Source organism: Bos indicus x Bos taurus, chromosome 5 (assembly GCF_003369695.1).
Source record: "Bos indicus x Bos taurus breed Angus x Brahman F1 hybrid chromosome 5, Bos_hybrid_MaternalHap_v2.0, whole genome shotgun sequence".
Classification (NCBI taxonomy): Eukaryota; Metazoa; Chordata; class Mammalia; order Artiodactyla; family Bovidae; genus Bos; species Bos indicus x Bos taurus.
Genome location: NC_040080.1, coordinates 38,078,467 through 38,092,516, shown reverse-complemented (window position 1 = coordinate 38,092,516; position 14,050 = coordinate 38,078,467). Strand labels below are relative to the sequence as shown.

General features: G+C 37.2%; 1 protein-coding gene and 1 pseudogene across 2 annotated transcripts in view; one reads left to right on the top strand and one right to left on the bottom strand.

Moving 5' to 3' along the window:
- The window catches only part of MRPS35 (mitochondrial ribosomal protein S35), a 51,401-nt gene that overhangs the window by 19,879 nt on the left and 17,472 nt on the right, over positions 1–14,050 (bottom strand). For both annotated transcript variants that reach the window (XM_027541610.1, XM_027541609.1), the window contains exon 5: positions 6,582–6,721. In XM_027541610.1, coding sequence (XP_027397411.1) covers positions 6,582–6,721 — 140 coding nt within the window. The remainder of the gene's footprint in view (positions 1–6,581; positions 6,722–14,050) is intronic.
- Positions 6,742–8,030, top strand: LOC113892593 (annotated as a pseudogene).

Sequence of the window (14,050 nt, the reverse complement as noted above, 5' to 3'; positions counted from 1 at the left end):
GGGAAATGCTGGGCTAAATGAGCATACTTTTTAATTTGCAGAGAATTATGGCCTTGGCTGAAAGGTATTATCCAGAGACAAACAGGCTTGATCCAGGAAAACAGGTTACAGGCTAGAATACAGTCAAGTGAGGTAAACTAAAGATCATCTTTCCATGGAGAGCATTAAGCATATGTAAGAATTAAAACTATATGAAGTAAAAGGCTAAGTAAGATTTTGAAATCCCACATATTTCTTCTTTCTAGCTTCAATAACCCAGCATTTCTCTCAAGACAACTGTAGCGTAAGAGCTTACTTATTTTCCCATTTTTCCCACTAGACCACAAACTCCTGAGAGTAAGAACAGTATCAGTCTTGTTCCTGGCAATGACCTAGCACCTGAAAAGCACATAATATATATCAGCTAAACGAAATCATACATTTTAAAAAGGGAGGATATGTTGTTTCTTTTTTAAGCACAGTGAATTTTTATTTGGATTAGAGAAAATAGGAAATAAATAAATATGAATGCAAAGACCGTTAGTAAGAACAATGACAATTAAATATTAATCCCAGAGGATGATCATATGGTGTAGGCAATGCAAAATTACTAGTCTTCTGAAAAGAATTTATTCTAACAATCAGGTTATTAGTCTGAGGGATAAAATGTTAGTTTTATGATGACTCTGATCGCTAGCATTATGGAGAATTACCTATAAGAAAAGCAAAAATATACCTACATTTTGATTATTATTATGAAAATATATGCATCCACACAGATATAGTACAGAGAAAGAAACAGCTTTTACATCAGCTACTGAGAACGTAGTGATTTTTCACTTTTAAAACTCATTCAATAAAATTCAACATATTTAACAATAATTTAAAAAATTTACCATTAAAAAATTTGTGTTTCTAGTTTCTAATGTGAGAAAGTCAAAAACAAAAATTGGCAGCAATGCTGATCATTACTGTGACAACTGCTTTAAAACTCATGTTCACATTAACATTTTAATGGTCAAAAGTTATATAGGGTCTTATGCCAGAAACTCATAAATACTGCAGAAGCAGCTGTGTGGTACACTCCCGCCACCTACTAGCACTCAAAGGCACTGCAAAATTGTAGTCTTTAACCTGGACTAAAACTCTTACTTTGAAGTTGACTGACATTTATTTGTCATTCTTTTTCCAAAATTCAAAAGAATCCTTAGACCTTTTTTTTACAAGTTACTATATTTTAAAGGGTCAGTATTAAACTATTAACATTATGCTCCAAACACTGTTGACATTTCAAATCAGAGGTGGTTGCAGTAATAGGTGTGTATCTTCAAAAGTCCACTTAGAATGACATACACTGAAAGAGGTTTAAATGTGTGATATATTTTCTCTGTTTACAAGAATATGCAATTAGGTAAAGAACAATGGCATTAACACATAACCCGAGAACTGGACTTCATGTCTAGATTTCTACTTAACAGATAAATGACTTTAAACAAATCAGGTGATCATCCTGTCTGTTTCCTCATTTATAAAACAGAAAGAATTTACAGAAGTTTTGTCAGGAGTAAGTGAGATTAAATAGAAGAAAGCACTTTTAAAGTAAAATCCTACACAAATATGTTACTTTAAATTCTGAACTACTTCTATGACTTATCACAAAACATGATACCAACTTTTCCTTCCCTGAATTTAAAAATCTGAGTATCTCTAAATAGTATTTTACAATAGTTGATTATCTTCACAATATTACGTTAAATCATGCTGGTCTACACATTTTAGTCTCACCGTTTCACCTGCTTCTACCCTTGGACCACAGTACCAGTCTGGACACTACCTCTGAACCTCAACTACCAGCAGATGGAGTGAAAAGAGTTCCGAAGGGCAGCCAGGAGTCAGGCAGGGGGGTGTAAGGGACGGAGGAAGATGTGGTGTGGTGGCATGAGACAAGGAGCAGATCGGCAGGGATGGCCATGGGATACAGTGAGTGGTGCCTGCAGGCACACTTTAAATAAAGCACTGATTATTTTTATGTGAAACAAAATCAGCAGATTTAGAACCAGTAGGGACCTTGTATGTTTACTCTAGTACTTAAGACTAAGGCCCACAAAAATTAACCCCCAAAACATGAATTAGAGTCTAAGTTTCCTAGAAATTCCCCGGCGGTCCAGAGGTGAGGATTCCACTGACTGGTGTGGGTCCAGGTTCAATCTCTGGTTAGGGAACTAAGACCCCATAAGCCCCATGGTACGGCCAGCAAAAAGGATTCTAGGTTTCTCTGGGTTCAGAGGTTTTACCATAAAACACAGAACTCAGTGTTTTGTTATTATCATTATTATTAAAAGAAGTAACATTTATTACATTCTTAAAATGTATGAGGTATTATTAGTCTATAATAGACACTCTGTTAACCCATGGAATGGTATCAGTAAAGCAGAATTTTAAGTTCTTCTCCTGTTTTCCTTTGTCGATCTATGTTTCATAAAGTGTATATAATAAATCTTTTGTAATTTTTATATTTTCAGTATCTCTAAATAGATAATTATATTGCTAGACACTTAAACTATCCTGGGAATTTAAAAAAATGCTGAAAAGCTTCAAAAATTCATTTCATAACCCTGACACTGAAACTCAAAGAAAGAAAATTATTAGTTAGTTATGGCTATAACACTGAAAAAATTTCTAAAAATTAAATTTTGTCTATTTGTTAGCATACAATGCAAAGATGGCTGCACAGATTATCAGCGTATTTTTGCAGTAAACTGGAGTCTTTCAATTTAAAATACAGATTACATGGAGTACAAAAACGAAACTTTTTGTACTGGAAAGACCCTCAAAAAGGTGGGCTGTCACCCTCCAGAACAGGTGAATCAAAAGTACATTAGTAAGGGATCTCTGGACAAAGGGCTGATTCTGGGAATGGGACAGGAGTATCTAAAATGAACTAGGAGCATTTTGTGGTGTCAAAAAATGAAGATGTGTTTAAAACACAAATGATGGGGCACGGCCAAGGAACAGAGGGGCCAAGTGAATAAGTGTCCAACTGCCAAAACCAAAACAATTTGAGCAACACAACGAAGTATTACTGGACCAAAATCCAAGGGATAAAACAAATATCCCTGAGTCCACACTGATATAAATACATGATTGAATAAATAAACAAATGGAGGAAAACAGACAAATTCCCCACATAGAAGAATTCCAAATAATCTATGTGATCTTTCTCCCTCAAGGTGGTGGAGTATAACTTCCATAAATGTGGGCTATGCAGAGTGACTTCCTTCTAAAGGGTATCCTATGGAAAGGAAGAAAAAAAAGAGTAATTTTAAAGTGGAGAAAGATCTAAGCTGCATCACCAATGATAAATCAAGTGAGCAACCTACACCCTTGCTCTGATGCTATGAGAATGCCACTTTGCTTGAGGCTTTTTCCCCCAAAACACAGAACAGTCTAACCGTGAGAAAAACATCAAACTAATTCAAACAAATCGAAACTGAAGGATGTTCCACAAAATACATAACTGGTACTTCTCAAAACTGTCAAAGTCACCAAAAACAAGGAAATTCTGAGAAATAATCAGTCAAGAAGAGCCTAAGGAGACAAGATGACTAATGCAATGTGGTACCCTGGATGGGATTCTAAAGAAAAAAAAGAACATCAGATAAAAACTAAGGGAATCTGAATAAAGCATGAACTTTTAATTAAAAGTGTATCAATAGTGATTCATTCATTAGTTGTAACAAATGTACCAAAGTAGCATAAGACATTAACAACAGGAGATATTTGGTGAGACATACAGCAAACTCTGTACTATCCTTGAAACCTCTCTGTAAATCTATTCTAAAAGTAAAAGTTTAATTAAAAAAAAACTGTCCGTGACTGCTGTGTGAGAAAGATACATCATGTGCATCAAGAAACCAGGGTACTAGAAACAAGGGTTTCCAGGACTAACTTAGGAGTTACTAGGCCACATGTGGAACTGCACTGGCATGTGGCATGTTCCTGGTGAGTGAAGCAGGGCTTTGATATTCCTCCAAAGCAACATGAGATGAAGACAAATGGTGCTAAATAAAATATTAAAATAGCAAATCAGTCAGTGGTAAAGTAAAAGAATAATGTACCATAAACTGATCAGGACTCAGAAATGATTCAGTAATTGAAAATCTAGAAATTAACTCGTTACTTTAAAAAATTCAAAGGAGATCATTCCAAAAACACTAGTAAACTAGGAACAAGAAATGGCAACCCACTCCAGTACTCTTGCCTGGAAACTCCCACGGATGGAGGAGCCTGGTAGGCTGCAGTCCATGGGTCGCTAAAGGTGGGACATGACTGAGTGATGTCACTTTCACTTTTCACTTTCATGCACTGGAGAAGGAAATGGCAACCCACTCCAGTGTTCGTGCCTGGAGAATCCCAGGGACAGAGGAGCCTAGTGGGCTGCCGTCTATGGGGCTGCACAGAGTCGGACACGACTGAAGCGACTTAGCAGTAGTAGCAGCAAGAACAGGATACGTCGTTAACATAATAGGGACTACTGTCTCAAATTGGGGTCCATTTCAGAGTTAAAGGCTAAACACTAGAGGCACACACATTTTAGAGCAGCACAAGGGACTACATAAACATTTTAGAAACTAATGCAAAGGAAAACAAAAAACAAGATGTTAAAAATGAAAACTACCATTAATTATCATTTATTTCTTGAGAAATGACCCAAAGAATCAACTGAGAAGTCCTAGCATTCAGATTTTGGTCTCTAAACATCAATGTTGACTAAAATGTATCAGAGCTCCTAGAGAAATAGCTAATTGCAGGTCTGAGATACGAAATACACTATAAAAGGAGGCTGGGCCATCTTGTGTCAGAAGGCAAGGAAATTTTCGAATGACAATGGGATTGTGAAAAAAAAAAAAGGATACAGGAATCAGCTTAGACTCCTACTGGCCAAAGTTTGGACACACTTGAGAATATCAAAAAGAATACAATTTTATTTGATTAAAATTTGCTGAACGTACCTATCTACACATACCTGTTCAAGGGAAATGGAAAATATATAACCTCACATTAGAGAAAGACTGTGTTGTCAGTCTCTTAACCATGTGATCAATCTCAGCATACTAAAAATATAGTAACCAGACTTTACGTGCCTTCTCATGGAATGAAATATAAAATACATAGCAACGTCTCTCAAATACTGTTGTCACAGTTAACTGTAACCTAATCAGCCCCTTAAATGTAGCTTCCAGTTTATATGAAATACAGAAAAATAAGGTAAATGACATCAGGATGCACTGACAAATGCAGAAGGTAGGGGATGCTGCAGAAGAAAATGCCTGTCTCTTTAACTTGTCTAGTAAAGGTGGGGGTGGCAGGCCGGGGAGTGGGAAAAGGAGTAGTGGGGTCCTTTGCTGGTCTAGATTTAAAAAGACGTAAATAACATCACAGGCAAATGCAACTGTGTTTGACTGGGTCCTGGTTTAAACAACTCAAATGTCTACTGACTTTTAAGTGGATAAATAAAAGTGAAGTGAAAGTGTTAATTGCTCAGTTATGTCTGATTCTTTGCAAGCCCATGGACTGTAGCAGCCCCCCAGACTCCTCTGTCCATGGAATTCTCCATGCAAGAACACTGGAGTGGGTTGCCATTTCCTTCTCCACGGGATCTTCCTGACCCAGGGATCGAATCCAGTTCTCCTAGTATTGCAGGTGGAATCTTTATCTGAGCCACCAGTGAAGCCCAAGTGGATAAAAAAAAAAAAAAAATTGTGGTGTATCCATAAAATGAATTATTATTTGGCAATAAAAAGAAATGAAGAACTGATACATGCTATAACAGATGAAACACTGAAAGCATTATACTAAGCAAAAGCATACATGTTATATTATTCATTTACATGAAATGTCAAGAATAGGCAGATCCACAAAGAAAGAAAGTAAGATTAGTAGTTGATAGGAGAACACTGGTGAAAAGGGAGTGACTGATAATGGGTATGGGATTTCCTTTCTATGGTGATGAAAATTTCTGGAGTTAAGTAGTGGTGATGGTTGCACATTTGTGACTATGCTAAAAACCACTGAGCTGTAAACTTTAAAAGGATGAATTCTATAGTATGTGAATTATCTCAATAAAGCTGCGATTAAAAAGAAAAAATAAGTTTGTAAGAGATCAATACAGCATCAAAATGGGCAATAAACTTTCACCTTCATTTGAATTCAAAGACATACATATTTCAAATAAAATTTTTACCTATCAAGCTAATAGGTAATAATAATATCTAATCTGGTAAGAGTACAGAAAAATACAGGCTTTCTCACAATCTGCTGGTTTTGTATTTGGAGGAATTTTATATCATCAAATAACTATCACAATATATATAAAAAATCCTTAAAAGATCTATATCCTTTGACCTGACTTCTCAGTTTAGTAAGTTATCTGAGGAACATAATCAGAAATATATATAAATATTAATTTCTAAGAATATTATATGTTTCTAATAAAGAAAACTGTTAGAAAGCCTAAATGTATCAGTTTTATAGTCACACATACAAAATACTATTATAAAATAAAGTGTTATAATTCTTATTTTTTAAAAAATAACTCTTACCCGTAAGGTCACTACTCGTGCTTTGGGGTTTCGAATAGATGGTCCTGATGAAATATAATCAGCTGTGTCAATTTCAATTGGAAAATGCTTCTCACATTTCTCATCACTGTCTAATGCAGCTGGCCACTCAGTGCAAAAATCTGAGAATTAAAAAAATTTTCAATTGTAGTTTTATAATTCTCATTGTAATACATATTACCAGACAAAATCAAATTATTGAGGGAGATCACTTTTCAGGATACATGAAATGAAAAGAACAGATTCTCTTTTGCACTTTATATACATCATCATCCCACATGCATCACTTTTCTTCCTAGGTGAATCCTAATTAGGGGATTTAATTAAGGGAATGATTTGGCTAGTTCAGGTTTGGTGGGGAGCAGTAAGTTAAAAGGGAACTATAACCTGATGGAAGCTTATTATAGCTTTGCACATATCTGTTATGAGACAGTGTTAATTCCTGACCAACTGAATGCAAAGAATTTCATAGAGCCTGGAGCATTATTGTTTTTGAAATGGCAATAGGTAATATGAATTCACATCCAAATGAAGGTTATTAAAAATCAGATGAAGGGGAAACGGAAGTGAACGGCAGGGCCAGCTGACCATAACAGAGTGAGAGTTTGTGCGTCGAACAAGTTGAACATGAATGTCAGAGGACTTGGATCTCAGCTAAAGGACAGTATTCCAGTTACTGAGCTTGTCAGCAAGTGGACCTTTTGAAAGTCATGATCTTCTTTGAAAAGGTTTCTTGTGTGAAAAATGAACTTCTGCCCAGTCATCCTCTTGAATTATCAGAAAAAAATTACCAGCTCAACCAAGATAAGGTGAACTTCTCCAACACTGAGAAACATCCAGGGTCTATCTGCGTCACTAAAACTGCAGATGGAATTCAAAGCAGGGCAGCAGGTTAAGCGTCTTCCATTTCTTCCAAGCTCAAACCTTTCACTGGATATTTTGAGGGGTAACGACGAGACTATTGGATTTGAAGACATTCTAAATGATCCATCAAAAAGTGAACTAATAGGAGAACCGCATTTGATGGTTGAATATAAACTTGGCTTACTGTAATGCCGTGTGCTGTTCATGGAAGTAGAGGTGTGCGTCTTGTTTATAGTTGTCTTTTTCCTATAATTTGATGTGTACAACATTAAAAGTACTGACACGTTAAAAAAAAAAAAATCAGTTGAAGGGAAGTGAAAGAAGCTCTGAAGAGGCTCTAAGAGGGGATTCCCAGGTGGTCCAGTGGGTAGGACTCAGTGCTCTCACTGTCGTGGCCCAGGTTCAATTCCTGGTCAGGGAACTAACATCCACCAAGCCATGTGGTACAAGCTGTACCAGAGAACTGAGATGTTGTCAATCTTCTTTCAGAAACTGAGTCAACAGGGCCTCTAATTGTAAAGCCTGAGTTACCTTTCAGTTCAGTTCAGTCGCTCAGTCGTGTCCGACTCTTTGCGACCCCATGAATCGCATCACGCCAGGCCTCCCTGTCCATCACCAACTCCCGGAGTTCACTGAGACTCACGTCCATCGAGTCAGTGATGCCATCCAGCCATCTCATCCTCTGTGGTCCCCTTCTCCTCCTGCCCCCAATCCCTCCCAGCATCAGTCTTCCAATGAGTCAACTCTTCGCCTGAGGTGGCCAAAGTACTGGAGTTTCAGCTTTCAGAGTCACCTTTAAATGATCCTTAATTCATGTTTCCTTTGACTTCTGAGCTCCTGGCACTAAATGGAAAGAATAGACTTCTCTGCATATTCACGCAAGACAGCCAGTCTGGAGAGAGTGGGTCTATGTCTGAGATCTGGGCTACAAGCAGAAGTTCTAAGCCCGGAGAACACTGCTCATAGCACAGAGGTGCAAACTCAGGCCTCAAATGGGAAAAGAAAAATCTTTCAAGGAAACGAGTGAGCTCCCAGCCTCCTGTAGCTATCAGTACAATACCGAGGCACTCCCTAGGTGGGCAACTGATTTCATTTTGCCTTTGTCTATCAAGTTAGTACACAGTACAGGGCTCCCAGTCTGGGATGAAAACTTCTAAGATTATCAGGTTCCCCTTAACAGAAATCCCATTTCCTAAACAACCTCTTCCCAAGAAGAGCTAAAACTAATAGGTTTCTTAGATCAAGCGCATGAGACCCCATGGACCCATGCTTTCTCCAACAACATTTTCCCCAAGCTAACGACTTTCTTATAGTAGACACTATATTTAGCTCCCGTTTAGACTTTAAAATCAGTCAGCAAAATGTCACTCCAGATTACAGAGACTTTCCAAGACCTGGGACTAAATATATGTTAGCAAATTAAGTATAGCTCACACCATTCCCTAAATACTGTGTTTAAGAGATCAATACTCAGACACTCTGAGGGGAAAGAAATAGCTTTGCCATTAAGAACATTTTGACATTTAAATAAAAGGAACGGAGCAAAATTCCTGGGGTTAAACTGCATTCCCATTATGGACTAATCCCAGTATCCTGTACTATAAGATGCAGCAGTGCCAGGCACTTTGTAAGACAGACTAGTTTGGGTAATTTTATGAGTTACTGAGTTTGTACTGACCTTTTAAAAAAAAAAAAACTTTGGATAAGTTATTTCAATCACCAGATGATAATTACAGTTTTTAAATTAAATTGCCCGATTATATGTTCAAAAAACCCCAGCCAACTGGAAAGTACATAATAGACCCCTCTCAACCTTTTGTTCATCTGATAGGTAGAGCAACAGACTAGAATTTGGAAGACCTTGGTTTTTACTTAACTTCTGCCACTGATTATTAAAGTTTTGGTAAATTACCTAACTTTCCTGTGCTTCAAATTTTCCATCTGCAAGTCAGATACAAAATCTGAACTGACCTACTCTGAAAGAAAACTGAGAAGAAATACTTGAAAAGCCTGTGAGTTATTTGGAAGATATGATCTAAATCTAGAAGCTGGCAAAAGTATAAAGGCAAAATTAAGGAAAGATTAAAACATTCACTTAAATATTATAAAATATAATGCTACTCTTCTAAATGTACTGTATATAACCCTTTCATTTAAAAACTATGAAGTATTTTCAAACTATCTCATTACCAGTTTCTAAATTATAAATGCACATTAAAAAATAATGTTTAAAAAAGAAAAAAAGTGGAATTTATCACAGGGTAATATATTTGGTCTTCTGTGTGTTCTTTCCATTTCGTCTTGGTCTCTTCAGCATCTACTAGGTCTCTACTGTTTCTGTCCTTTATTGTGCCCATCTTTGTGTGTAAAGAGGGCTTCCCTGGTGGCTCAGACAGTAAAGAATCTGCCTGCAATGCAGGAGACCTGGGTTCGATCCCTGGGTTGGGAAGATCTTCTGGAGAAGGGAATGGCAATCTCCTCCAGTATTCTGGCCTGGAGAAATCCATGGACAGAGGAGCCTGACAGGTTGCAGTTCACAGGGTCACAGAGAGTTGGACACAACTGAGTGACTTTCACTTTTTCACTTTTGGGTGTAAAGAAGGCAGAGTGCCAAAGAATTGATGCCTTTGAACTGTGGTGCTAGAGAAGACTCCTGAAAGTCCCTTGGACAGCAAGGAGATCAAATCAGTCAATCTTAAGGGAAATCAACTCTGAAACCATTGGGAGGACTGATGATGAAAGCTCCAGCATTTTGGTCTGATGTGAAAAGCCGACTCACTGGAAAAGTCCTCGATGATGGGAAAGACTGAGTAGAAGAAGAGAGGATGAGATGGCTGGGTGGCATCACTGATGCAATGGACATGAACTTGGGCAAACTTTGGGAGATGGTGAGGGACAGGGAAGCCTGGTGTGCTGCAATCCATAGGGGCACAAAGAGTTGGACACGACTGGGCGACTGGACAACAATCCATTTGTTAACTGACTTTGCAAAGGATCAAAAAATTACATATGATTTGTATCATATGGGGCACAAATGTGCACCAATGATCTCTGTCAGTCTAACATTGCTGCTGCTGCTAAGTCGCTTCAGTTGTGTCCGACTCTGTGCGACCCCATAGACGGCAGCCCACCAGGCTCCCCCGTCCCTGGGATTCTCCAGGCAAGAACACTGGAGTGGGTTGCCATTTCCTTCTCCAATGCATGAAAGTGAAAAATGAAAGTGAAGTCTCTCAGTCGTATCTGACTCTTAACGACCTCATGGACTGCAGCCCACCAGGCTTCTCCATCCATGGGATTTTCCAGGCAAGAGTACTAGAGTGGGGTGCCATTGCCTTCTCCGCAGTCTAACATTAGGCACCAACAAATAAAGAAACATACAATCTAAAGGGACAGAAGTTCATCCTAATGTCTCAAAACAGAAGATAACATAACTTAATGAAAATAAAAGAGATTTTTCTTCCCTCATTTCAAATGTAAGGTTATTATTCCTGCCTTTTAGATCTCTTTTTACGATCTTTTCATTTTTTCTTCTTCCTTTTAATTTTCAACTGGAAGGCCCTTAACGAAGCTCATATTTCATCATAATCATTTTACTACTTTATTTCTCCTATTAGCATAATCAGGCCACCTGTGAAGTTTCTGGTTTCATTTCCTTTTCTGAAAAGCCTTGATAACTATACTAAGCAAGTAGACATCACCTTCAGATGAACATGGGAGTGCATGCATCTCAATACTCCATCTTCATTTCCTTTGGATATATATCAAGAAATAGCATTGCTAGATTATATAGTGTTCTAATTTTCATTTTTTTGAGGACTCTCCATGGTGTTTTCCACAGTGGCTGCACCAATTTGCATTCCCACCAACTGGGCACAAGTGTCCTCTTCTCCACATCTTCATCAACACGTTACCTTCCTGACAATAGTCATTTTGGTGCAGTGATTTTGAATTTTTTTCCCCCTGATAATTAGTGACGTTGAGCATCTTTTCATGTACTTATCAGGCATTTGTAAATCTTTGGAAAAATGGTGTCTATTTAGCTCTGCACATTTAAAATCAGTTTTTTTTTTTTTTTTTTTTACTATTGAGTTGTATGAGTTCTTTACATATCTTGGCTATTAACCTCTTAACAGATACATGACTTGCACATGTTTTCTACCATTCCACAGATTGCCTTTTCATTTCATTGATGGTTTTCTTTGCTGTGCAGAAGCTTTTTAGTTTGATGTAGTCCCACTTGTTTATTTTTGCTTTTCTTGCCTTTCCTTTAGGTGTCAAATTCCTAAAAATCACTGCCAAGACCAATGTCAAGGAGCTTACACGCAATGTTTTTCTCTAGGAGTTTTATGGTTTCAGGTCTTATGTTCAAGTTTTTAATTCATATTCATTTTTGTGTATAATGTAAGAATGTGGTCAAGTTTCATTCTTTTACATGTGGCTGCCCAGTTCTCCCAATAACATTTACTGAAGAAACTATCCTTTCCTGATTAAGTGTTTTTGGTTCTTTTGTCACAAATTAAGTAAACAAATACACAACTTTATTTTGGAATTCTGTTCTGTTCCATTGATCTATGTGTCTGTTTTTATGACGAAACCATACTGTTTTTTGACTACTACTATTGCTTTGTAATATAGTTTGAAATCAGGATGTGTGATGGCTCCAGCTTTGTTCTTTCTCAAAACTGCTTTAGCTATTTGAGGTCTTTTACAGTTTGTTCCATGTCTGGGAAAAATACCTTTGGAATTTTGACAGAGACTGCATTGAATCTGTATACTGGTTTGAGTTTTATGGGTGTTTTAACATTATTAATTCTTTCAATCCGTATCTTAACACTTATTGGAGTCTTCTTCAATTTCTTTCATCAATATTAGTTTTCAGTATACAGATCTTTCACCCCCTTGGTTAAATATATTCCTAAGTACTTTATTCTTATTTTTATTATGTGTTCATATATATTTTACTTTTATTTCTTCCAGTTTTGAGACATAATTGGTATATAACACTGTATTAAGTTTTAAGCGCTTTTTAAAAAGCTGGCTTAAAACCCAACATTAAAAAAACTAAGATCATGGCATCTGGTCTCATCACTTTATTGAAAATAGGAGCGGAAAAGGTGGAAGCAGTGATAGATTTCCTCTTTTAGGGCTCCAAAATCACTGTGGATGGTGACTGCAGCCATGAAATCAGAAGACATTTTGCTTCTTGGAAGCAAACTTATGACAAACCTAGACAGTGTATTAAAAAGCAAAGACATCACTTTGTTGACAAAGGTCCCTAGAGTCAAAGCAATGGTCTTTCAGAATTGAACCGTAAAGAAGGCTGAGCACCAAAGAATTGATGCTTTCGAATTGTAGTGCTGGAGAAGACTCTTGAGAGTCCCTTGGACAGCAAGAAGATCAAACCAGTCAATTGTAAAGGAAATCAACCCTGATTACTCATTGGAAGGATTGATGCTGAAGCTGAAGCTCCAACACTTTGGCCACCCAATGTGAACAGCTGACTCAATAGAAAAGATGCTGGGAAAGATAAAAGGCAAAAGGAGAAGTGGGTGGAAGATGATGAGATGGTTGGATAGCATTACTAACTCAACGGACAAGAACTTGGGGAAACTTTGGGAGATAGTGAGGGACAGGGAGACCTGGTGTGCTGTAGCCCATGGGGTCACCAAGAGTCAGATACGGCTGAGGGACTGAACAACAACTGTGCAATTTAAGGTACAGGGCATAATAATTTGAATTACATAAATTATGAATGATTATCACAATAAATTTAATGACTATCCATCTATAAATACAAAATAAAATAAATAGAAAAAAAACTTCTCCCTTGTGATAAGAACTCTTAGGATTTCTTCTCTTAAAAACTTTCATAGATAACATGTAGTAGTATTAATTATATTTATCATATCATACATTACATCCTTAGTATTCAGTTACCTTGTAACTGGAAGTCTGTATCTTCTGACTGCCTTCATTCAATTCTTCCTCCCCCCACCCAGTACTTTATTCTTTTTGGTGCTATTGTAAATAATTTTCTTAACTTCTCTTTCTTGATCTCCTTCTGAACTCCCAACTTCACTGCGGAAAATGCAACTGATTTTTGTATACTAACTGTATCCTGCAACTTTACTGAATCCATTTATTAAGTTTTTTTTGAGTCATTAGAATTTTACATGCATAAAATAATGTCATCAGCAAGTAACGACAATTTCCCTTCCTCCTTTCCTACGCCTTTTGTTTCTTCTTCTTGCCTAGCTGCTCTGGCTAGAACTTCCAGTACTATGTTGAATAAAAGTGGTGAAAGTGGGCATCCCTGTCTTGTCCTGATCCTAGAAAAAAAGCTTTTAGCTTCTCATTGCTGTACTATGATATCAGCTTTGAGCTTATTATATGTGGCCTTTATTATGTTGAAGTTTGTTCCCTCTATACACACTGTGTTGAGTTTTCTCATGAAAGGATGCTGAATTCTATCAAACACCTTTTCTGCATCTATTGAGAAGATCATATGATTTTTATCTTTCATTTGTTAATGTGATATGTCACATGGGTTTACTTGAAGGCGCTGCACCACCTTGCATCCCTGAAAT